This window comes from Thermobia domestica, chromosome 15 (genome assembly GCF_964235325.1).
Source record: "Thermobia domestica chromosome 15, izTheDome1.hap1.1, whole genome shotgun sequence".
NCBI lineage: Eukaryota > Metazoa > Arthropoda > Insecta > Zygentoma > Lepismatidae > Thermobia > Thermobia domestica.
Window position 1 is genome coordinate 189,870,338 of NC_137468.1, and position 26,365 is coordinate 189,896,702.

Below are 26,365 nucleotides of genomic sequence, written 5' to 3' on the forward strand. Positions count from 1 at the left end.
AGGGCGCTGACGTCACGAAGCTCATACGTCACATCCTGTAGGGCAAACTTACTATCATAAGCATTCTTGTTTGATGCTTTATTGTAAATTTTGAAGATAAAACGTATCATTGTAAGGAAGAAATACACCAATTTTGTGACAGAAGTATTAGAAGACACGTTATAAGTGGAAGGTAAGTCAATATATGTAGTTTAATCTTTAAATATAACATAAAGTTCATAACTTAAGCAGCATCTTTGATTTCATACCTCTATCTACAGTATAAATAGAAGAGTTTAATTTTAACATCTGTTCCTCTTGTTATTGTTGCCATTTATCGATAAGGATCATTAAAATCATAAGTGATAGAATAATTATTTATTGTTGCACCTGAAAATAAAACATGTATACTGTAGCCTGGAAGGATAAAAGAGATTCATCATTATAGAGTGTAAACTGTCAATATGAATCAAAAGTTCCGAAATAGGCTTTAATTGAATATGGTACGTCCATACACTACAAAAATACGTTTTCATGAAGTGTGCACAATGAAACACTGCAAATAATTTGTGTAGAACTTTTTTAGTGCATAAGGTACATTATAAATATTGCAAACAACTACACCTTGTACAATACATATACTCAATTATGTGAATGCACTTCGGAAGTCAACCATTTTAAAATTACATGTAAGTGATTGAAAAGCAGCCTTACTGTAGTGTTTCAATTGTATAATGGTTATTTACATTTTTGAGTACGTATTTAGTTTAATTTTTCTCATGACTTGGCAGTGTTCATTATGTTGTGTGCAGGTATAGAACCTCGTTCCAAATTCACTTTAATGACATAATCTTCCTTTTTCACCAAGAGACACTCTTAATACCTAACATTGTGTTTAATATGCGGTGTTGCTCTCCTCAGTACAAATTCGCTGCAGAAAGACATAAGCGTTATTACTTTGAAAAATCGCTTTTATGCGAAAATATCCTCGAAGCTGTAGTAGGTAGTCACTTTGGGTAAAGTTCCGTAGCTGGCATTTCTCCGGATTACCTTTCGTGATGAAATAATGACCGCGATTGTTTAATAGAACAGAATAGATTATTTAAAGTATAACAGTATCCGGGTTCTATCCCTGTTCGGGTAAGCCATTTATAACAGTAGTAGGGTTTCCGTCCCTGTGAAGGGCTTGGCCATTTATAACAGTAGTGGGTTCGAGTACGTCCCTGATCGGGAACCATTTATTACAGTAGTGGGGTTCAATCCTTGTTCGGGAAGGCCATTTATTACAGTCCTGGGTTCGAGACCTAGAACGTTTCTATGAGGGAAAACCATATATAACTGTACTGGGTTCGATCCAGGTACGTCTCACTCCCTATCGGGATAAACCCTTTTGTTACTGTATGTGGTTCGTGTCCTACGGTCCCAATGTGGGCTTGCGCTTTTCCATGGTCTGGGTTCGATTCTCTACCGTTCGAATGTCTTCTTTAGCATTTACTAGCGGGTTGGATCGACCATTACAACTGACCATATAGCCGTCGGACAACAGGTTCAGAGTTCGGTCAGAACGTTACGGGAAACCGGCACAAAACCAACTCTAATTGTATTCTTTCGCGCTAATGCAATTTATTAATGCATGTATTATTAAGTTGCATAGGCGCTAATCACTCGTGCTGTAAAGAAAAATGAATTAGGTTATTTCTTAAAATAAACATATGTAAATTTAAACCATAATTATTATGTTGAAAAGATACTCGAATTTCTATCTTTGCTTTTAATTCACAACACTAAAACTTTATGAACAAATGATACATCACTTTTATGGCACTTCAAATGGATAACTGATCGCTGTGATATATATATATATATATATATATATATATATATATATATATATATATATATATATATATATATATATATATATATATTGATTTAATTTCATTTAGGCCCGTTGATTATCGAGGACGTGGTTGACGCGGTCGCCACGAATTATTGGTTATGTTTCGTTACATTGCTGATTATTACACTTTCACTAGCACTGTTCACTTGCTTTGACACTAGAAGGTGGACTGTATTGGATATTCAGGGGAGATGTCCTGTAGGTTGCGGGTTGCTCTCCTCTCATCTTCCTTGCGGTGAATTGAATTGTATACCGTTCTCCAGCTCGATGCCGCCGAAACAACTTTCATTCGCACTTAACAAAATATTACTTGACGTTGCTCAGGCATTTTAATTGTTCATTCTGGTTTCTAAGTAAAAGTTCACTAAACGTATGTATCAAATACTTCATTATTGCTGTATTTTTGCACTAGCTAATTCATTCGTGGTTGCCTCCTATCAAAGTCGTCGTCAGACTAAAGCACCTTTCCTTTCCGTCTCGTCGTGTTGCTAGGCAACAGTTCGTCTTGCCACGCAGTTAGGTGATGTGAGAAGCTAAAAATAACTATGACAATCCATGCATTGGAATTTTTAGAGACGACGTTTGTCCATTGTGCTGGATTTTAGCTCCTTATATGGGAAGGAGAGAGGAACTCTGCGATCTCCGTTGCAGTCGAGACGCACATACATATATGCACATTCGTTCGTTGGCTGAGAGAAAATTTCTTGAGAGCACTATTATACGAGGTTCATTTAAAAAGTTAAAATTTTCTTCATCAATAATCGATCAACTAGGTCATGCAGTTACAAAAGTAATTCAACGTACTACTATTACTACCAAACTACTTATTATAACTATAGTATAATTGGAATAAGTATTAATATTTATATACAAATACAAAATAATTTCATTACATAGTAATCATATTAATAGTTAGTCACTATACTCACCATTGAACATAGGAGTTGTTAAACACTAATCACAATACAGATTGTTAATTACTAATCATTAAATTGTTTATATAACAGCTCTGGCTGTAAGTGCTATTTTTTTGTATTTGCAAAGATACCGGTAGTGTGCGAATTGAACATTTTTCCCAGCGGGATGAATTTCATCCAGATACACACTCAGCTATCACATACGTAAACTATATAGAGAGAGTGGGGAAAGTTCTCCCTACCAAGGGTAAAAATGATCTTCTCGAGAGGGAGGATAAAGTTTTTTGCTAGAGAGGGAGGGAATTCCTGGCATCCTCTCGTCAATTTGCACAGCGTGTAGAGGAGCCTGAAGAGTAAATTAGATTCGATATTGTATTATGTTCTATACAGTACAGCAGGGGCGTACGCAGAGGGTTGGTCCTGGACAGGGTTGGCTGCTTTAAACGTTTTTCTCATGGAATTAACTTAATTCAAAAATATAAGATGAGTGCTTCAAAGCTAGAGTGAAGTCAAATTTTCGTATCTGTATTTGCTTCTTGAACTGATACGCAAATTAAATTAGAACGTATTTCCAACTAGTGAACTAACTCGGAACTAATTTTGATCTGTATTCTGTAGTCTTTTGAAATTGTCCGTTTATTTTAATAGCACCGCTATTGCACAAGAACGTTAAGGCCCGAAATCACGTCTTTTCTCTAAACTCTGCCTAATTTTAGGAGCAATTATACATATTTCAATACAGTTTGTACTCATATTAATCTCCCCCTGAAAATAAATTGCTGTGTACGTCCCTGTAGTAGAATACAAGGTAAAGATGCACAATATAGTAGCTTTGAACTTCGTTTGGTGTAAATATCAAGTGTAGTTTAAGGCTTTTGACTTCTGAATTTGTAGTTGTAGAAAACTATATAGATTCTACTAATGTACTAATTTTATCTTACTGTGTCACTATTTTTAACGCATCAATATTCTTTGAGTGAATTCAAGTTTTGTTATAAATTTCAGATATGCCGTACACCTGCTGTGTACCAGGATGTAATGGTAATTATAAGAATGGACCAAAAGTTCATGTTTTTTCATTTCCGAAAGATGCGGAACTTCAGTCTAAATGGCTACGAAACATTCACAGAGACAATTATGTGCCAAATAAATATAGCAAGGTAAGTATTACTGTAGCTTAATTCGCTACAATTTCATCTTTCTACCTTAATTTGCCTTTATCTTTTGATTTATATCTTTTTTCATCATTAATAGGTATGTAATAATTCCATTGACTTATTGCTATGTTGATCCTTTCGAGTTTGAATTCTGGTTAAGGATATTCGTTGCCAAAATTGCTAATGATAAGTGAGATTAATCGCTATTTAATTGTATTGAATATACGAATAATAATGCATTACTTTCATGAGACGATGGAATTCTTTTTTTAAGCTACGACATTTTCAAAATTGCCTGCCTTAGAGCTGTAAACGAGATATGGTAATGATAATATCGTTACCTTTAAAATAACTATTAGTTGTTATTTTAAGCTTGCAAAATAATTAAATGTTGAGTTTTTTAAAAAAAATCTTTTACCACTTAGCTTGAACTGTTTTCGGATTTTCGGTAAAACATCGAAACGACTCGATGTTCGACTACGTTCATGTCAAGTCGTTTACTTGGTACATTTTTTTCGTATTATTACTGACTAGTCATCAGAAATGTTCTAGAATATTTTCTAATAATAGTTATTTAGTGCAAAGATCGCAGTATGTTACTTTTTCCACACAAAATTTACTTTTTGTAAAATAAATAAGTAACTATTAGAGTTTAACGAGTTAATCAATTTCTGATCATTCCATGTAGGTAGCAGCCGAAATTGATCTTTCTCTTTAGGTCTGGCCCTACATGGTCTGGTGATTTAATTTTCCAATTTCCTCTTTACTTATAAAATGCAATATTCACGCATCCCGGCATTTCAATCTCTTAACTGATACTTTTATCAAAGGAGAAATATCAGGATTAAAAAGAAAATAACAAATACTAAGATAGGTATTTTAATTTTTACTCTATTTTACGTTAATATGCAAGCACATAAAGTTAAATTAAATACTTTAACGTTTCATATATTTGTTTTACCGGCTCTATGTTCCTGGTTTGTTTCTCATCACATTACAATAATCAGGACCATGTCAACTTACATACGATTCAGTTCACGTAAGAGGAGGAAGACATGATTCCATAGTGGAGTACAGAACTCTGCTTCCAACGCTTGATTCAATTCTACTACACGCAATGTCCCCATGTTCTGATGGATAAAATCATTTTATAGGTTTCTAAGGAACCTTCCGTTTTTAATAACTCCCTTCGTTTCACTAATCCTTTAATCGTCCCTCATTTTGTCTACAGAGCATAACTGTGAGATTTTATACTAAGGGCTTTAGCTTTCTCTCCCCGTTAGTTCTGTAAGTCTCCAAATATCACTGTGTTTACGTATATAGTTCATCTTAACATTGTCATTATTTTAATTTGTTTTTTATTTCGTATTTTTCAGATTTGTGAACTACATTTTGCACCAAACTCTATCAGATGGCATTCTCAGGCTTTTGATGAGAAAACGGGCAGGCGGATTACTGCAAAACTATCTGTACCGCAGCTTACACACGGAGCAGTACCCACGATACTACCAAATTGCCCAGCCTATTTGAGTGGTAAAGTGACCGTAAGGGAAAGTCCAAACAAACGATTTCTAAGGAAGGAAGAAGAACAAATATCGAATATCATTCGGAAAAGTGAAGAGGAGTTTCTCAGACACGAGAAAAAACCACTGTATCATCGGTAGAACAACTGAAATTGAAACTTGGAAAACTGGATTTACAATCATTTTGGTTATGTCATTTTCAGAATATCGAGTGCAACTTTTTATCATATGGAATTAATGCCTTATCCGAAAATAACATTGTATGTATGCATTTCTGAAATCATGGAAGTTAATGTATATGTTGGAAGTGTGAGCCTGAATTCGATGCACGGAATTGGAAAACTGCCATGTAAAGTTAGCAATATAACACAAATTCAGGACATACTTGATAAACTGAAATCAGTAGAGAACGCAGTAAATACAGATACAGATGTGAATTGCATTTTTAAAATAATAGAAACTTTGTTATCATTGGTTAAAAAGAGTGTTGGTGAAGAAAGAACAAATATTGTTACGTTCCTTATTCAGCAAGTCTCTCTCCTCACAAGTAGCAAGTTCCAGTTCCGTTATTTACCTGAAATGTTAGTGTTCTTTGCATTATTACATTCAGTTGCACCACATGCATATCGCTTTTTTAGAAATTCAGGATATATAATTCTACCGCATCCCTCTACATTGCGTGGTGTGTGTAGTCCTTTTCCCACTAGTATACATAGCGAGCAATCTGAAAGTGATTACCTTAGTTATATAAAGCAAAAGCACACTTATTTACAATCAAAAGACAAAACTGTGGTGTTGATGATAGACGAAATTCACTTAAGGCCATTCTTTGACTATAAAGGAGGTAACATTGTTGGGACAGCTTTTGACAACACTGATGCTGCAACAAGTGCTCATGTTTTTATGATCTCCAGTATCCAGTCGTTATATACAGACGTTCTCCATATATTACCGGCTAAGACAATCAATGCTATAGTTTTGCATTCTGTGTGTGAAAAGATTATCGTAGGTTTGGAGAATCTAGGATTGAAAGTGATATGCATTGTGACAGATAATAATTCAATCAACAGAAAGGCAGTGTCGTTGTTTACAACTCCTCCAGTTCAAAGTATTGTTTATCCCCATCCTTGTGATAAAAATAGGCCATTGTTTTATGTTATTGACCCTGTACATTTACTAAAATGTGTACGAAATAATTGGTTAAATCTAAAAAATGCAGAAAAATGCTTCTGGTATCCTGACTTTAAGTATGAATCAAATGACAATATTAAGACAGCTTCATTTTCAATTCTTAAGCAGGTTCACAATTTAGAAAGTAACAGTTTAGCAAAATATGGATATCGACTATCGCTGAAGGAACTTGCTCCTACCAATATGAAAGGCAAAATGTAACATTAGCATTACAAGTTTTCAACGAATTTACTGCTGTGGGTGTTCGGGAACTTGGAAAGATGCATAACTTGCCCTACTACGAGGATACTGCCAACTTCATTGAAATTATAGAAAAGTGGTGGCCCAGATAGCAAAAATGACTTGCAACAAAATTGCAGCAGATTTGCAATTCAAGTCTGGCAAACTTGCAGCAGACTTGTGATGCAAGTCTGCAAGTTTGATGCAAGTTTAATGCAAACTTCCTAGTTGACGCTCTTCGAACTTGCAGCACGCCTGCAGTGCAAATGTATGGTAAGTTTGCAAAGCAAGTTTCTACTTGCACTGCAAGTGCGCAGCAAGTTGCCAGCAAGCTAGTCCAGGTTTGACGCAAGTCTCAGCAAGTATGTCACTTGCACTGCAAGTGCACAACAAGTTGGCAGCAAGTTTGTGTAGGTTATAAGCAAGTCTCTGCAAGGATACGACTTGCACTGCAAGTCCCTAACAAGTCTACAGCAAGTTTGTAGTAAGTTTTCTGCAAGTATATACTTACATTGCAAGGCTACAGCAGGTTTTCATCAAGTGAGTGTAGTAAGTCTTCTGCAGGTATATACTTACATTGCAAGTCTACTGCAAGTGTGTGGAACTTAGCATAGCAAGCCTGCAGCAAGCACTTTACTTCCTCTGCAAGTCTTCTGCTAGTGATAGCACATTGAAAGACGCATTAGCGAGTACAGCTTGCACTTTCATTGCAGAAGAAAAGTGCATTATTTTGCTATAATACAAATATACCACTTGGCGAGACCAAGTGATGTATTTGTAAAAGAAATAGTAACACATGCATTTTTCTTTTACAATGGAAAGTCTAGGCCGCGAAGGTTAATGCTAATCTCGCCACTGCCTGCTGACTTACACATGACTTATGGAAGTGAAGCGCTTGCAGAAGGTACTGCATGCAAACTTACACTCATACAAGAATCCAATTGATATTAAAGAAAATGACAATATGACCTAAAATTCTGCAACAGCAAAATGTGACAAAATAATCTAAAAATTCTTTTGCTGTAACCGTGAAAAATCAAGTTATTATTTGTATCTGCATTGTGGTTCGTTAAAACAGTTTTAACATGTGTGTCAACTTCCTGATTATAGCAGTTATAATCCAACCACATGGAATTCCTCGACAAAACTATAACTAAACGCTAGTGCATAAACCTTGATCTTCTGAGAATGGATGCATCAATAAGACTCTAGAATACCCCCTTTTTTTAAATATACCTTTGATGTTGAAAAAGCTCACCCTAGACTTACGTTACAGCAAGAAATACTTTTTTAACTTAACAGCACACGTCGGAGGGTGAAAACTGGAAAGCTTTCCGGTGATTTTAGCTCTTTTTCATGTCTATTTAAAAATATTTCGACTTTTATAGGCTCGTATTCATATTCTAAAGGAAATTAAAAAAAACATAAAAGAAATTAATACTTCAATATTATAAGGTAAGTATTCTAAATAATGTACATGAACAACACTTAATTTAGTTTCATTAATTATATTTCGCCCTTGTTAGTTAACATTTTTTTCGTCCATGGGCTAAATATGTAATACAAAGTTTGCTTTTCAAAGTACTACGTTAATTCTTCCACTTGTTCCCCACCAACTGCAGCTGCTTCTTCTTTTTGCTGCTTCTCCTTACTGAAATATAAAAGGAAATGCAAACCGTCAATCTCTTATATTATAAATTCATTACATATTTCATTAAATTAATTAGAAAATAGCTTTCGCTTTATTAATTCCACAATGTCTGTAATCAAAGTGTCTACTGGAGTTTACTTTTATATTTCGAGTGTTCTACTAGAAATACTGCCTACTACGATTTACTTTCCACCACGCAGCTTGTGCAATATCTTCATCACTATCTCAGTGTTTTACCTTATATCTTAAATCTTATATAAGTAGTATCTATCAACGCTATCCCGAATCTAATATATTATATACAAACTAAACCTTTTTTCTTTCTCTGGCTAGATATTTTTTTCTCTAAATTGTGGTGCTTTGTTTGAGAAGTGAGTGATTAAAGACTGTGCTTGTTGCTAATAACTGAGACTTAGAACGTGTAATTGTTTAAAGGAATGAGACATTCAGTACACAGTTTAGGTTTCTTGAAGGTTAATAAACACTGGCATCTTTTGTATCTTCTACGTCTGCTGTCCCATTGCATCGGCGGTAAAGACGTTGAATCCGCTCCTTGAGGTACTCGGTTCAATAGAGTTGTTTACTGTACTGCTACAGGTTATAAATGGATATGGAGAGACTGAGTTTGGTGTAGAGACTGAGATCTTAACAATCCGAATCCGACTGAGGGAAACAAGCGCGAATGAACAGAATGAGTCAGAGTGAGCAAAATGAACCAGAATGAGCCTCTGTGTGTCCTTTTCAGGAATTTTAATAATTTCTTTGTGGTGGACAACACTGTCGCGTGTTATCTTCGTCACCTACTGTTTCTTCTCCGAGTCTTGTATTCTTGAAATGTTCAGTTTAAGAAACCTAAACGTGACTTCATGAATGTCCAGTCAGCTTACTATATTCTTTACCTTCAAACAATCACCTATTCTCAAGTGTGTTTCCGTTTCATTCTTACAAATTGATAAAAGAGATCCTGTTTGTTACTTTTGTTTCTAAATTCAATTCTAAATAAGACACCTGTATGACCATCTTGTACTTCAGTACTACACTCCGACTTCATCATCCTTCTGAATCTAGCTGGTACACTCGAGGACAAAACTTGGGTCCTCGACAATATTTTAAACAGATTTACTGCGTATCTAATCAGCCCTCGAGCCATTCAACGAATCAGCTTAAAGAAGCGAAACGCATAACTTTTACTACAAAGCAGAAGTACGTATTACCCTTATATGATATTTGGCAATTATTAAAGATTTCTTTAAGTGTGTAATAAAGGGCTGCATTATAGGTGGCATTTGCGTTATAATACAGGGATCTATCATTCGCTGAGGCGATTAAGAAATCTATTAAATATCCAGTCTAGTTTTCTTTTACGAAACCCAAAATCTAGTTTTCATTTACAAACCCATCAATTATAAAATTGCATACTACTTACAGCCTAGTCAACCTAGTTTTAGCTTGGTGCAGCCAGTCGCCTATGTTTTCTTTCACTTTCTCATCAGTAGTACTAATGTACACTTTCTTACACGCATCTCAAAACAGAAATAATTTATTTTATAAAATTGTATTTGAGTATACACAGCAATGCAAGACACTGGTAAAGACGAAGTTTTATGAACAAGACTACATCAATATATTCACATTTTTTTCGTAAGGACAGAAAGATCTGGAATTATTTATTCATATCATACAAAGCAGCTTGGACATGGAGTTAATTCCATCCCTTTATTTTTCTCATTTTAAATGAAAAATACAAGGTAAGCACCACGGACATTGCTGCAGAGTTTACAAACTGTAAAATATAGCGCGAAAAAAAAATTATAAAATTTATTCATACAATATGTAGTTCTATTGGCTGTGAGAATTAAAATCTAAATTCTTATAAACAACTATGCAAAACAAGTTTCAAACTAAAATAAAAATTAAAAAAAAAAAACTTTCGAAGTGAAAAGCGTGGAGAGCACTATCATTAGTATATAAAGATTTATTATTTGATTTATATGAGAGCGCTTCCCACGATTCTATCTTTCAAAGAAAGATCAAATTTGAAATTCTAAAAGCGAGAAAAACTCGCAAGTTTTTTCTCGAATTTCGATAATCGGACCTTTTTTTTATATATAGATTTTTCTCTCAAATTCGTATTTTCGAGTTAGAAGCGGATGTGTTTACGTCTTCGTTAGTGATAATATTGACGCGCCTCTAAAGGCAAACAAAGCCTCGAATCAAGGTAAGTTACCGGATCATTGTTGTACATGGGAGAGAGCACTTCCCAACCCTAACGTCACCGCAAGCGACAAGCGAATATTTCAGCAGTAAATTAGCCCCGAAAACTTATTTAAATGGCAACAGACAACTTCTAAGAGCCAAAGTTCGTCCTACGAATAAAGTAACAAAAAAGAATAGGAAAAATTTAAACTTCCAACGACACATTTTGTTGAAAGAAACTCGGACTCGTCTTACAGGTTTGTCATTTCTTGAAAATTACGACTAAAAAATCAGGCCCGATATTGATAGCTACACAAATTTGCAGAGATTTCCACATTTCTGGTAAACAGACAATATATAGGTAAAACTGAAAAATGTCGTCCTTCCGGTGAGTAAAGCGCAATCCTATATAAATATTTTAAAACTACATTTAATATTTTTATGGAACCTCTTTTTATACGAGGGTTAAGTCATAAGTCATGACAACTATTTCAATATTTATTTAAAATAAAATTACGCTAAACAGCTGCCTAATTCAATAATTCGAATGTAGCGTCAAGAATCACCGATGATCCAAAGTTAATTTACTCCCAGCAATTATTTCAGTTTCTTTCAGCAACACCTACCTGACATCTTAATGAAGAATTGCCATGTTGGTGTCTTGGTGCAATATACGATGTGGGTGATAGCATAACAAAGTCGCAAAATCTTTCAAAAATTTTAAAATCCATATTATTTATAGCTTACTGCCCTCACCTTTTAAAATCTTAGACATATTCACAAACTAAACTTGAAAGAATGTATTTATACCTCTTGGGCATCCAAGGCTCAGGCCGGGATAAGGGAAGGGAAGGATATGGACAGGCAGAGTCCCAGAATCTACCATCCAATCATTCGTCTGCTGGAACTAAAGACATAAGGGGAAACCTCATCAGGTAGTCCGATCGGAGCAGTGAGATTTATAGGTATCAGTATAAAGAAAATTTTATATAAAGTACTTACGTAATAATACAATATTCCCAATTTGTGTCCCAATGAACGCTTTCTTATCCAATTTCTTCGTCGATCTCCCACTTAACGTGAACATCTGGGCCAATTCATCATGTAAGAGGCGTCGGAGCATATTATTGATGAGCGTCTTCTCATCACGACCGCCAGTACTGATTAACATTTGAACCTGAAAAAATGCAGATACTTAATGCTTCTATTTTTCACAATAAGCAACTACAAGCTTACATATTACATGTAAGAGACTAAAGTTGTCTTATTAAGAACTATCTTTTTCATCTAAAACGTGATTTTCCCACTCACATTAAACAAAAGTGGCTATTACAAATTTAAACCTAGAGAGTATAAGCTTGCAGAGAAGGCTGTTCCTAACCACATAAAGGATTTAATGCGTGGCGTATTGTGATTTTCTATTTTGTTCATTCCTGCAACAATTTCACTGTTGAATTATTTGCTAATCACGAATCAGTCAACTGATTTTAACAATGGAGAATATAGAAAATAAATAGAACCCTTTACATGGTTATGAGCTTCCTTCTCTGAAATTTTGAACCAAGTTAAAAAAAAAAAAATAGAGAGAGGTTTCTACCATCTATTCGTAGAGCCATCTGGTATATAAGCTCTCTCTTTTTCGATGCACAAATAAAATCATTACGAGTGAAGGCCATCAGCAGAAACTGAAAATCGGAGATAGTTCCTTGCCCTTTTCAAGCAACAGTAAAGGAACTGGAGCTCGGTAATGTAATAAAAATTTTCAATAGAGAAATTATTTCAGAATAAGCTTCTTCAGGTTTTGCAAGCATGCAACAGAAGAAGCTAGATCATTAACCTGTTTAAGAAAGACTATACAGAGGTTTCAACTATTAGTTATCTTTTCACCTTTCTAGTAAACTAAAAATATCTACAGAAATAAAATATCGTATTTGCCTAAAAATAAGCATGATCCAATTCTATTCGTAAAAATCTAGTACGCAGCTTACATGACATGAGCAAACTTTCAAACAATCATCATTATCATAATAATATACAATACTTATGTCAACAATATGGTGCTTGTTGCTCATGTTATCACTAGCATCTACAAAAGAAAGATAGAAGTATTCCATAATGTATTAGGCACTAATAAATTTGATTGGACAATTCCCACATGCCAATCTTTGCCCTTCTGTTTTTCAAGCTATAGTGGAAACTGTCGAACTCAAAAAAAATATCTTGGGTTTACTAAGCCCCCGTCTCTCCTCAGTGATGCACTTCGGAAATTTCTACGTGGAACTATAAAAAACTTTTAAAAAAATCAGGATGACTATAAACGTAATTAGAACTCATAACCTAGCGAATGATTACCCAACGTTCCACGCCTTTTAAAATTAACTTTCAATCGATTCCGTCGACGGTTTAAGGCTAACATTGCTTCAAAAAGAAATTAAGCGAAATATTTAGTTTAGCTCCCCACGGTTGTGCCAGCTTAGGGTGAAGGAGACGACAAAGGATGGATGAAAGAAATGGTGGAATGAGAAAGTGGAAGGAAATGGGAAAGCCCCGATAAATCCCACGAGCACGATGTTGGCAGGGGCTGCGATCGAACACGGATCCTTGAAACTAGAAGTGAGCACTCTACTACTGAGCCACAATGGGCCCCTGATTCGAACAGGCTCACGTAAACAGTACTTTGAGGAATGCGGTTTACTATACAGCATTAGATGGGAAGCACATAATGTATGTGCCAAGTAGTTTCAGACTGTATGAGAGAACGAAATATCGGGGAGGTTCCCCATGACTTCTATCAGTGAATAAAAAAACATAGATCAAAGAAAGTAGCATTCACTACAAGCTGGAAAGGTATAACCTATAAATATAAAATAAAAAGCAACGCCTGACATATCTATGAACAGGTGAATACCTGTAGAATTAGGATCTCAGAATAAACTCCAACTACTATATAATATACACACAGCTACATTCAAAGCAAAATGTTGCTTACCAATTTCAATCTGAGTTTAGAGTTGTCCTTGAACTGTTGTTCAAACGTATGGAAGTCTTCCAATGTTTTCAACGGTAGCACGCCCAAAGAAGCAAAATGGTCGTCATTCTCGTCTTCTGATACAGCCTTACTGCCTAGAATATTATTCACCTTTTTATCGAGATTGTTTACACTGTTTGATAAATCTATCATCCACTGTTGTAGAATACTGCACTGTCTATTCGAAAACGATTCATGTCCTGCAACAAGTAATTTCATTTACGTCAGTGTAAAGTTGAATAAATTGTAACGTTCACAAAGCTTATACATTCCGTGAAATTATAAGAGCTACCACTACCCTGTTCCTTTTTAGATTTCTAAGGTATATATATATATATATACTGTATATATAGAATAATCTTAGTTTACAATAAAAGTTACACCAGCAACAAAAAGCTTGCTGAATGTAATTACGTAGAGAAAAAAGGGAACTAATAATAAAGAGAATGTATACAAATTTTTATAGAGTGGAAGTTATGTGGTTGAGAAGTGGATCGATTGGCTGCGCAGTTGGTAGCACATTGGACGTAAGCTCGAAGGTCCCAGGTTTGATCCCCGGTTCATCACGTAACTTACACTCCTTAAAAAATAATTTGCACCTAGAGGGATTTGGCATATCAAAATCGGAAGGTTAACCGTTATTACGAGAAAAAAACACTATGGCTCTTATTCACCCATATTTTACCACGCCTATTTTAATGGAGCTGACAGGAAAATGGCTTAACCATCCGAGTGACAACAGCTAATAAAGATACTGTAGCCAGGCAAACACAATAGGGCCCTTCAGAAATATGTCAGCCAAACTTGCCCGTTAGAGATTACCAATTAAGGGTCGAATTCAACCAACTGAAGTCCAGCAGAATTCCCCAACACAATAACAGTTCAATATTTACACTATACGAAAAACGCTTGGCGGAGTAAAAATTGCTGCATGTTTTAGAGTTTGGAGTGGAGGAGTTATTGTAAAAATAAATACAAATAAAATAAAATTTTAAAAAAAGTAGGAGTTATGTAACCCGGATTATCTAATTATCAGAGCGCCATTTGTGGCAGGTTTTTGAAACTAATCGGTCATAGAACGCTTCAATGACTTGCGTCGTTCGAACCGTGAAATGACAATAGAACATAAAGTTCGAATAGTCATGAGTGGAATTAGAATTGTATGGCCGATTACGTTCTGATGATTACTCCACGTTGCATAACTTTTTTTAAAGTAACTTCTTCACTCCAAACTCTGAAACATGCATGAAAATGAAAGTGGCTGGTCACATTAAATGATGTGATCATTTATCTCACACATCATAGACAGATCTAAGCCAATACGTACCGTTACAGGATAGACAAGGAACTTTCCAAGGTGTCTATAGTTTCGAGAGCAGATTCATTATTGCCGCTCTCAAGTTACGCGGGGAAGGTCTACACTGGATGGTAGAAAACAATGTGAAGGTGAATGCTGCCTATTTCCAGGACGCAACGTGACCCCGATCTATCGAAAGAACATCCCCGTTTGTACGGAGCAAACAGGAATCAAGTGTTAACAGAGAAAAGAAAAAAAAATGGTATTTTTCCTTTATGACCCCTTTTCTCTTTTAGTCCCTGTAAATAATTCGAATTCCATTTTTAGTTTTATGACAAATTTGGCACATTATGGGAAAGGAAAAAGGTGTAAGATATGGGAAAGACGTCGAATAGAAAATATGTGTAAGGTAAGATCCCGATATTTGTCAGTTTGGACTCAGGAAAAGATTTTCAAATGAACAGCCCTATTAATATTTCTTTCCGATATCCTACATTTTTATCCATCTGAGTCAAATCGTCTAAAATCAAAAAATTAAATTCAAATTGTTTCTTTACGGACCCTCACAGGAAAGAATTTAAATGGAAAAAGTGTAAAATTTTTCTCTCTTTCTGATCTCTAGAATCATGAGTTGGTTACCCTCAAATTAACACCCATGTATTTTAACATACATGTTGGCAAGCTTAAAAGAAACAATTAAAACTAGCTATTAAGGAAAAAAGTACCTGAAGAACAGCAGCTACACATCAATGAAGAATCCGTACTCATCAACGATGTATTTGTAGATAAGCTGCTGAGAGGTGAAGTCGTGCGTGAGTAAAGTATCGATGAAGTTAAATCACATTGACCAGAAGATGAACTATTATGACATACTGTTACTGGAGAGGACGATGTAGCACATACTGTCTTTGATGCTTCTTCAGTATTTATTTGTATAGAGTTTGTATCAGACAGGAATGACGTTGTAGCAGGAAAGGATGGAAATGGAGAACTAGTCAGTCGCTTCCTTTTTCTTTCCACTGGAGTGGTGGCAGTGATACATTCTTCCTCGCCGGGAAGGATGACATCCTTGGGCTTTCTCTTCCGAGGTCGATCACAATCATCATCTGATGCCAAATCCGAAGTTTCTTCTGCTGTCCTCAAAGAAAGCCTCGCAGCAGAATACGTATCTATTTAAATAATAATAATAATAATAATAATAATAATAATAATAATATAAGTATAAACAGATGTCAGAATGTGCAAGTATAAACAGATGTCAGAATGAAAGCACTGTCTAAATTAAAAAGCAAAAGAAACATGGAAAGCAACATAAACTACCAATTACTAAAATGTGGATGATTATTCTCTTGCGTATAAAGGCACACTAAAGTAGAGAAATTATATAAGTAGAACACAAGGTTGTTTGATTTGAATCAATGCTATTTAAATATCGATTGTTTTTATTAACGATATCCAGGATTAAAATGAAGAGAGTTTTATCATTAAAACAAAATTCAGTATTTTATATTATTATTAGAAGGACAATCTGAATGACCGCATTTTAATCTGAAACTCGCATCTTTACCACAACTATGTGATTATAGCCTTTTAGTAATTAAAGTCCGAACTCTAAATATTAACTAAAGGAATGTACCTGAAAAAACTTCGGGAATCTCGAATTACCGAAATTCCAAACAAATTGCAGGCTGAAATTCACCTGTACTGCACTATAAAGCTGAAAAGAATGTATTCCGGAGGCCTTTAAAAATACAAACAAAATGTTTAATTTCTCAATAAAAGTTCATGTGTCAGTAACATTAACAATGTAGTTGCTGTATTCATTTTGTATTATACTAGGGATCCTATATTACAACAGTAAATAACCGCAACACTTACGCATTTTCAACCTGGTATTGTGTTTCGCTTGCCTTCATCAGTTATACATTCTCTTCTGTGGACTATGCCTAGATTACCTAGCTTTCTAAAACCTTATTTTCTCAGATTGCAGTACTATTTTAGCTTTGGCCATCCATACAGAAATCAAATCTAACATCAATACCACCAGAGCTGAGTATGCTAACCATTGTGCTCTTCGCATTCCCTCCTTATCTATTCAACTTGATAAAATAAAATTTTAAACAGAAATACAACCGACTTCAAAATTCAAAATTAAGCTGAATTGTGAAGTAGGTGCCTGTCTAACTCAACATATGCGTAGTAACCCACACCCAATTTCAAAATTCTCTATATCTTGATTTGTGAAGTCTGTTTTCTTTTTATTTTAAATATTTCGTGACTCTTTCTTATGCTACCAAACTGTTGCATGAAACCGAATAATAACAGAATCATAAAAATATAATGCAATGTATAATGAACCAACCATATTTGTGCAATATTTTTATGGCGTGCACAGTCCAAGACATATCCGGGTTTGCCCTTTGCTTTACCAGTCGCTCCTTGGCTTCTTCCGTTTTCACATTTGGATACAGGCATTGTGTTTCGTTTGCGAATATCCAATTTGTTGGCACAACTCCTGGTGCATCATTTTCATCCACAAATTTTGCAATGGCGTAATCTTTCGTCGCCATTCTTGCTTCTTAGCCTACAAGTACATTAGGAAAAACTAAATAAGGAATTCACACATGAAAACATAGTGTAATTGTACTGCAACTTTTCTCTCTAAGATATTTGTTATACATATATGTGGTATAAACCTTAAAATATATCTTTTTTGGAATTACTGTTATTATTATTCTAGCTCTTACTGCAGTAGCTACTTGCGCTGGCCTAAAGGATGATTTTTTTTACTTTTTTCTTTGCCTTGTTCCATGTGCAATATCTTTTTTTTTTTTTTTTTTTTTTTTTTTGTCTAGCACAATAAGTTGAAGAAAATAGAAATATATTTTGCGTTCAATATTCTACCATATAAGCATTATGTGATTTAACTATGTTAACTCGTTATTGCTTCACTTTTTTCTTGAAGAATCTTAAACGGCTCAACATTGGAAAACAAACAAACGTTCTTTGGTTGACCCAGCATAATATGTAATGTGTTCTGTTGAGATTTAGCCACTGTATGTGCTTTAAATCTCCAAGTTACAGAGAGAAACGCTAAACCTCAGTGACAGAGTGACGGCCATATTAGATTTAGTTGGCATCATGGTTTTGCCACACCTGGGAACTTGAAGACATATCAAGAAGTCATTCGGCCCAACTAAAGATTACAAATCAAAGATTAGCTCCGACAATTTTTTTTTACCACATCCCCTCTGGTCCCAATATATAAATAATTGAGATAGTAATAATAAATTGAATAAAATTTCTCTAGTCCTTCACGCATACGATCCTTAGGGAAATGGGAAGGTCAAGGATCTTGAAATGCAGCAGCCATGGCCTTATAAAAGGTACTATTTTGGCATTCGCATGGTGGCACTGAGAAACTAGGAAAACTTCAGTCAAGACGGCTGCCCGGAGCAAGCTTGGTGTCCACGCTCAACCTACCGAACGATGCTTGGGAACCAGACACACTATCCCTAGATCATCAGCTGAGTAGTAGTAATAATGAAAGAGATTAGGCTATATAACTTTAAATATGAATGAAACGAACTTTTAATAAGAATGAAAGTAACAAATCGATTAATGGCAGATAATGTATTTTACTATTCCGTTTTCCTTATATATATAAAAAAAAAAAAAAAAAAAAAAAAAGCTGTCCACACTAGTATTGAAGAAAATGCTACAGTTCAATAGTACCGGTTCTCGTATAACGTTGCGGAAGTTGTTTCGATTATTAACTTTCAGATATCAACAAAAAATGGTACTTCAGTACCCGAAGTATTTAAGGAAAGACTCCTGTACTCAGAGAATGAAATTAAATATTGAGTTTAACGTCCCAAAACTTTGCTCTAAGGCTAAGGGAGACGGTGATGATAAGAATGAAATGATGAAATGAATAAAGTGGGAGGAAACGGGAGAACCAAGAGAAAACCCTTACACATGGTGTTTGTTCAACACAAAGTCCACTTAACGCAAGCTGGAATAGAACCAGACCCCAAGCACAAGAGGTGAACACACTATCACTGAGCCACCGCAGCCCCGTACTCAGAGACGAATATGGCAGTATCCCATGGACCTGTAAGGGTCTGATGAGACAGTCCACAAAATGAACTTTAAAGAAGATGGGTTTATGCGGAGGCGGCTCCGCGTCCTGGATAGGTGCTAGTATAGAGGGTTATAAGGTATTTTTTCAGACTTCCTTTAATTCTTTTCAAATGAAAGTAAAGCTTTTTTTAAAAAAAAAAATATATAAAATATTAATAAATTGTAAAACCACAAGCGCATATTAGAATGCCATTCTGTGTCAAACGGTATGATGCTTGCCGAACTACTTGAACGCGTCAGATTATGTCATTGTCAAACAGAATGTTCATATCAAGAATGCCATAGAATTGATGGCGGAAAGACAGGGTCACCCTATGCGACAAAATAGATGAAAACTTGTAACTAATACACAGGGTTTGCCCAAGTGGGCGCAGCCCGAAAAAACCCGGTGGGTTTTTTCGGGTTGCACCCACCTAAAAAAACCCACCTGGGTTTTTGACCTATTTGTTAGTATATTATTGGTACAACTAAGGTGATCACATTGTAAGTGATTTTCATCAGATTTTAGACTTTCCTTGGGCAAATTAGAGGCTTTCACGTTAAGGTATACAATAACATTCAACATAAGACCTTTATAAAGTTTTAAATGTACTAAAGGATTTAAAAAAAAAAAAAAAAAACTTACCTTAGCTTGAGATAGTTATACAACAAATTAATGTATGGGTTATGCTTATAGCCTATTTGAAGTAAAATAAGCGATTTTGTACTTTCGAAAATATTTTCCGTGAATAGTATGCTCGTCGACTTGGCGACACCGAGGGACATTATCACTCATACGTTTGACGGGTTTAAGGAAATAGGTGCCGGTACTAATTGTACATATGTAAATACATTAGTAAAACTACTAGTATTATTTCTTACTTTTGATGTAAAACACAACTTTCTTCAACTAAAATTTGGTTCTCCAACAATAACAGTTTAGTTCAGTCATTTGTTGCTACTCTTCAAATAAGCATTCTGTAGAATCAACAATAGCGTAAAAATTCTTGTCAAATTTAAGAAGCTTAATGCTCGGGGTTCCGAAAATTATGTACCGCTTACTATTTCAAGTGTTGAGTTCAAATTTCCGTACAAATGGAAGTTTTGATGTACACGCCGTGAAAGAAGTGCTCGGGAAATTAAACGCAGAAGGATCGGAAATGAATACTTCAACAATAAAACTATTTATTTTACGCTTAAGCCTGCCATACGTCCCGTAAAAAACGGGACAGTCCCGTTTCTGGGCCCGAGTGTTCCGCGTCCCCGTAAATTTAGTCGTGACAGGGAAATGTCCCGTATTTTAACTCCGTTCCATTTCTGCTATCAATATCAGCTTATTCGAAAAGTGAAAAAAAAAAATCTGACTGGCTGGAAATCCTCTAATTAGTGAATGAACAGTGCGCTTTACAGGTAACAGTTTCGAGGAAGTTATTACACCACCCTGTTCGACTTAATAGCGAGCGAAATTTGCAATGCTACTTTTTCCATTGCACTTTATGGAAACTCGGATACTTTCCGGAACATTAAAAAAAATGGCTTTGAGTGTTTCTACATTTACAAACACAGGGAAGATGACTAACCTTTTCTCCAGCAACACATTAGATAAGTTAACAAGAATTATAATCATTTTCAGAGGCTAGGGCACAGAATTGTGCTTGGGTCCAGGTCTTAGAAAAATGTAAATCTGGTCATGCCAATTACACACGACACAAGGAGAAAAATTCGCTTTTCATCAGATTAAACTGACGAACGTAATTTTGGCAAATACAGCCATGTAAATAAATATTGCTCAAAGCGCGAAGAATATTGAAGGTAGATTGTACCACTGATTTAAATAATTTGCATATTGTTTTCCTGTAAAGCATTTTTATAGCACATCTTAAGTTTTTAGGCATCTTCAGTCCGTACAACTAATTGCAGGGTACGAAGAGAGAAAAGCAGCTGGTGCTTACTGAACTTTCGCTTATTATATATTCTTGAAAAAAAAAATCTTTTAGTTTTAGTCTCACGGTTATGCCTGCTATGCTCAAGGTGATGGAGATGATGAGAAATGAATGAAATGACGGAATGAAGAAAGTGGGAGGAAACGTAAGATTCCCAGAAAACCCACGCACAAGGTGTTTGTCCACTACAAAGCTCACTTGGCACGAGGTGGGATCGAACTAGGGACCCCATGCACCAGAGGTGAACGCTCTACCACCGAGCCACGGCGGCCTATTATATTTTTGTTCATAACCAGACTACAGTTCGTTGCATTGTGTTGGAAAGTTGAGGCGGGATCTGAGGTGTCCGTATTCTCATGGAGAAAATATGGGACATTCATTTACGCTGGAAGATGTTAATTTCATATAAAACATTTTGAAACATTTATTTATTTCATATAACATGAATTGTATCTTTGTTTTAAACTAATACACCCCCTTTGGTATTCATATTTGGCAAACGTCAGTCAGGCTTCTGGATGACTTGATCTATATTTGTTCGTTTGTCTGCCGAGCTCCTTCATGACTAAGCGGTTAGTGTACGCGTCTTCGGCGTGGGAGACCCAGGTTTGGTTCCCGGAGGGAGCTCATGTGGTTCGGATTCCATGTTAATCAGTAGGTCCTGTCTTATATAGCCTCACTGCTGAAAGGGACGTTAAACACAAAACCAAATCAACTTGTTTGTCTGCCTCTACCACACACACTACAGGATACAACTTCCGGCCTTTTAAGTTAAAATTTTCAGAGTACAAGCACGAGACACACTAAATTTCCTGTATAGATTTTGGCGGTATATCAACGTAAAATATCAAAATGGCGGCCATTTTTTCAAAACAGCGAGTATCCACGGTAAAAGCACGAGTTACGCTAAATTTGCTGTACAGATTTTCTCGGCAAACGAATGTAAAATTTCAAAATAGCGGCAATTTTTTCAAAAGAGCAGTGAGTAGAAAATTGTTGCAAGTTGTGACAATGACAATCTTAAAATATAAATCACATTTTAACACTTTTAGCCCAAAGACATCGAAATATTTAAAAAAAAAATAAAAATAAATAAAAACGAAAAAACCCAATTAAACCCGAAAAAACCCATATGGGCCCAGGTGGGTTTGGCTCTTTCAAAAAAGCCCGGGTTTTTGCAAACCCTGCTAATACACAGCATATTATTTATTTATTTAAATGTGCTGTGTAAACAAATGTGATAAGAGTTATTGTAGCTAAAATAAAACTCACTATGATTATTTATCCTGTATTTTGGAAAATACAAATAGTTCGCCTTTTGCTGGACCTCGTTCAATATCTGTTCGATTTAACAAACGCGGTGTCGTTCTAAAATATTAGCAACTTCCCACAATCCAACGATGCTGTAACATTCCGCTAAGTAATTCCATCATCCCTTATGAAACAAATATAACTTCACGTATTATCAAGCATTCAAACTACAAATTCTCCATTTCGCACGGTAATTTTCTCAAAATGTTGACTAAAATTACGACATGCCCCCTTTCCCGGTTTCCTATGGTGACTCGATCATTTTGTGCCTTTGTTTGCCCTCGGGTAATTTGGAAGCGGATCCATGGTTCCCAAACAAATCACGAGCTTCAGTTAGCTTAGTTCGGGGAAGGTTTTAGAACACTGATCCTCTCACGTGAGTCAGATTGGCTGCTTTCTGTACAAATGGTTGTACTTAATCCACACGCACTATTGCCGAGCGAGTGAAAGCGCGTTTGAAGCCCCGCAGGGCACGTTGCTTCTACGTTTATTAAAACTCAATGGAGAGGGAGAGTGTTCTCAAACCTTGCTTCTCGTTCCAGAGCAAGCAGGATGGGGAAGGGGGGCTTCGGCACTTTTGTGGCACTTATGTCGGTGTTCCGGGCAGGCGGTTAATACACTTATGTCGTTTGGGTGATTGGGACTATCATATTATAAAGTTTTTGCAGCGTCATGGTGTGTTAAAACGTATAATCAACTATGTGACGTGTGGAAAAAGAAGTAAAAATTCAAAACAAACAAATTTCTCCTCGCAGCGGGCCATTTGTACCCGGGAAACCAGTGAAGCCATTTTGAAAGTAAGAGTTATTACAATTATTTAAGTGTTTGGGTTAAGTTTAGAGTTACCCCTCCGCTTTTTATAAAAATCAGGAAAATTTACAGGAGAAATGAGGTAAGAAATGATAATTTGAAGTTTTTATTTGATGTTTAGGAATGTAAGTTCGGCAGGAGAGTTATGTTTAATGCGAGAAAAGATATGTGGAAGTTAGTACTATTTGCCGGATGCGGAAGCATTCGCGGAAGGTTTCAGCAGCATGGTAATTGTAAAATATGGCGAACAGGTGTAACGGATGCGCAAAAATAATGAAGAAAACCTTTTAAATTTTTGTGAAACACACGGAGTACTGAAATTAAGTGAAATGCAACAATGTTTAATACTTTAAGCACTGTGTTTTGTATGTTGCAAAGTCCAAGGGCAACTTCAGACTGGAGGGGCAACTCTAAACTTAAGCCAAGTGTTTTTGAAGGTGAAAATTATTGCGGATGTCTTATGTATTTTTACACTATCCTTGATTATACGTATGCCCCCGTCGCTGACGCGCCTGCTCCTTACGGACGCACCTCGCTCCGCTCGGGCCCCCTGCTGCGCTCCTGCCCTGACTCGGTTAGATAGCATTCGTGCTTTTAGTGGCCACCTAGCACAAATTAGTTCGTGGTTTATGCATTAGCTCCTCTTTGGTGCATGCTCTGCAATCGGAAAACGCAATAAATGTGTGAAAATTCGGTAGAGCCGTCTGCTCGAGTAATGCCGCAGCTTTTTACACAGTGAAACTGGAGGGGCGTTCCTAGACTTCTCCATTATTTTGGATTAACTTTAGTTGCTCCCCTTAGTTTTGACAAAACATCTGCAAAATTTGTAGAAATGAGGTAAGGAATGGTAATTTCGAGTTCTTACTACTGCTACTACTACTACTACTACTACTACCACGGTAATGAATTTCAAGAACACAACGAGCGTTGCGGGGCTACTAACCCACCTTCGTTCACTCGGCAATACTGCGTGAATTAAGTAGGTTATTGAACTTATTCGTAGGTTTGATAGAGCAGGGATACATCTAAAAGGTAATAGTACTCTGTGAATTAAGTATTTCGATTTTTTTTCTAGGTTTGATAGTGGAGGGAAATAATTAAAGTTAAGCCATTATTTGCAATTACCATCGGTATCTCTCCCCCGTTCTCGATTTTAATGGAGCGGAAATCAGGATCAAAAAGCTACAATTACATAAGTATTCAATTAACTATCAATGTACACAAGGGTATAATGCAAGTAAACTTCACAGCAAATCTTCACTTGCAGTAGCACAGTATTTAAACATGAGTTCGAGTACATATTAAATACACAAGTCACATTGTGGCCAATGTTACAAAACATATTTTTACATTGGTTTTATTAACCAATATATATTAACATCGAATAATGATGGAGATGACCAGTGATAAGTTATTTTGATTTTTTTTTTTTTTTTTTTTTGTTCTGATTGTTCACTTCATAGTAACAACTGAAAATAGACAGTAGGAATTACGGCTCATATCAGATAATTAAGATGTGTGTGTGTGTGTTTTTACACATATAAAGACATATTCTGTTGTAGAAACTGATTAATTTTGTATGCCACTTACAAACCAAACATTTACTGTATACGAACATACATTCAGTATATTTTTCTCAACAACTTAGTCAAACAATACACGTTTAAAATATAAATTATCTCTACATCTGGATACTTACGTAATTATCTTAATTATCCACTTCTATCTATATACGAACTTTGCTTCTACCTTAGCACCTGTACAAATGGCGACCTGGCGCGAAATTTCTAAAATTAGACTTTTGTGCCACCTATTGGTAGAAACTAGAACTGATACACTTGCTACAAATCTCCAGCAAGCCTCCGAGGTAAGTAAAATCTAGCAAGTGAAAATCAAATTACAACATTTGCGGGTAACTCTTTCAAAAAGCCTGCAGCAGGTGTACAGTGCACGGAAAGTCTAGCAAGTTAAAATCAAATATAATGAAAGACTTGCTGCAAACCAACATGCTATTAGGGGGAGAATTGTCAATGTTAAATCACCAATGAAAGGACTCCGTTTGAACGACAGTTTTCGAAAACCTTTAACAGCATCAGTTGACGACCCGAAATTTGCCTTTTTGGGTGAATTTGTCAACTGGTTAGATCGGTGGGATGCGATGAATTCAAATACTGGCAGACTATCAAGAGAAACTTGCGCAGCGCTGAAAACGACATCAGATTCCCTCATGCAACTGGCTGTTTATTGTACAAGTGAATTGGGCATGACTTATATTTTGCCAGGCAAATATCAAACTGACTGTTTGGAATCACGATTCGGTATGTACAGGCAAATGTCAGGGGCTAATTATAGTGTGACCCTTCGTCAGATATTTGAGAATGAGTCTAAACTACGTTTTCAGTCGGTCATGAAATTAAAAATTGCTACTGGCAGCTACGGTGATGTTCCAGTGACTAATGTTGATGATAATATGCCTGAAGTTACTCAGTGTGAAGTGTCGCACGTTACAGATGCGGATATGACGCCATTTAGTATTGATGTTTCTGAAGAGTCACTTAAAAGCACAGAGCCATATTTACCAGTTCTTGTTTACTTGGGAGGATATTGTTCCTATGTTGCTTCCAAAAAATTGAAGTGTGAAGAGTGCAAATCAATGTTGGTTTCAGACAAGGAAGTAGCGTATGATACAAACTGTTGCTTGCTGAAACGCTTAGACAGGGGAAAACTTACGTATCCAACAAATGTTGTTCTCAACACAGTTGTTTATAACTTTCTTATTGTTCAAATTTTATGCAAGGATTATGAGAAAGAATTTTTAAAAGTACAAAATCAAAGAACAGTGGCAAGGGAACTAACATTCAGAGAGCTCCAGAGAGAAATGTTAGATGCCTTGGATTTGTGTTCGAATGGTCATACTGCAGAAGTTGTAATTCGTTTGGTGTTAAATGTATCGAGTAATTGTCTATTAAGTAACTACTGCAGGATACGGTCAGACACAACAATGGAAGGGATTCAGCAGAAACAAAAAAGAAGGAAAATACAAACATTCAATTAGATATTATACTAATATTTTTATATTCTTAGTAGATTATATAATCTCGAATATTTCGGACAGTTAACC

General features: G+C 35.8%; 2 protein-coding genes across 3 annotated transcripts; one reads left to right on the top strand and one right to left on the bottom strand.

The window, feature by feature from the left end:
- The first annotated feature begins 32 nt into the window (after nucleotides 1-32).
- On the top strand, nucleotides 33-7,990 carry LOC145671410 (THAP domain-containing protein 5-like). 2 transcript variants are annotated; one of them, XM_081740576.1, is made up of 3 exons: nucleotides 33-172; nucleotides 3,802-3,956; nucleotides 5,330-7,990. In XM_081740576.1, the coding sequence occupies exon 3, from the start codon at nucleotides 5,705-5,707 to the stop codon at nucleotides 6,866-6,868; it is 1,164 nt and encodes a 387-aa protein (XP_081596702.1). In that variant the 5' UTR covers nucleotides 33-172; nucleotides 3,802-3,956; nucleotides 5,330-5,704; the 3' UTR covers nucleotides 6,869-7,990. Both variants share the same exon structure in this region, with proteins under 2 accessions (XP_081596702.1, XP_081596703.1).
- Nucleotides 7,991-8,378: 388 nt separating this feature from the next.
- On the bottom strand, nucleotides 8,379-25,042 carry LOC145671412 (uncharacterized). Its single transcript, XM_081740578.1, has 6 exons — nucleotides 24,944-25,042; nucleotides 17,421-17,642; nucleotides 15,784-16,227; nucleotides 13,723-13,961; nucleotides 11,736-11,910; nucleotides 8,379-8,537 (listed from the first exon to the last, which is right to left on the bottom strand). Exons 2-6 carry the CDS (start codon nucleotides 17,626-17,628, stop codon nucleotides 8,476-8,478), a joined length of 1,128 nt encoding a protein of 375 aa, XP_081596704.1. The 5' UTR covers nucleotides 17,629-17,642; nucleotides 24,944-25,042; the 3' UTR covers nucleotides 8,379-8,475.
- Between the last annotated feature and the right edge of the window lie 1,323 nt (nucleotides 25,043-26,365).

Excerpts from the sequence above, each read along its gene's own strand:
- LOC145671410 (XM_081740576.1), top strand. The coding sequence starts at position 5,705 with ATGGAATTAATGCCTTATCCGAAAATAACATTGTATGTATGCATTTCT.
- LOC145671412 (XM_081740578.1), bottom strand. The coding sequence starts at position 17,628 with ATGGCGACGAAAGATTACGCCATTGCAAAATTTGTGGATGAAAATGAT. Across the intron at positions 16,228-17,420 it reads AAAAATATTGCACAAATATG|ATACGTATTCTGCTGCGAGG; the intron begins GTTGGTTCATTA and ends TTATTTAAATAG. Across the intron at positions 8,538-11,735 it reads TGGGAATATTGTATTATTAC|TAAGGAGAAGCAGCAAAAAG; the intron begins GTAAGTACTTTA and ends TTTATATTTCAG.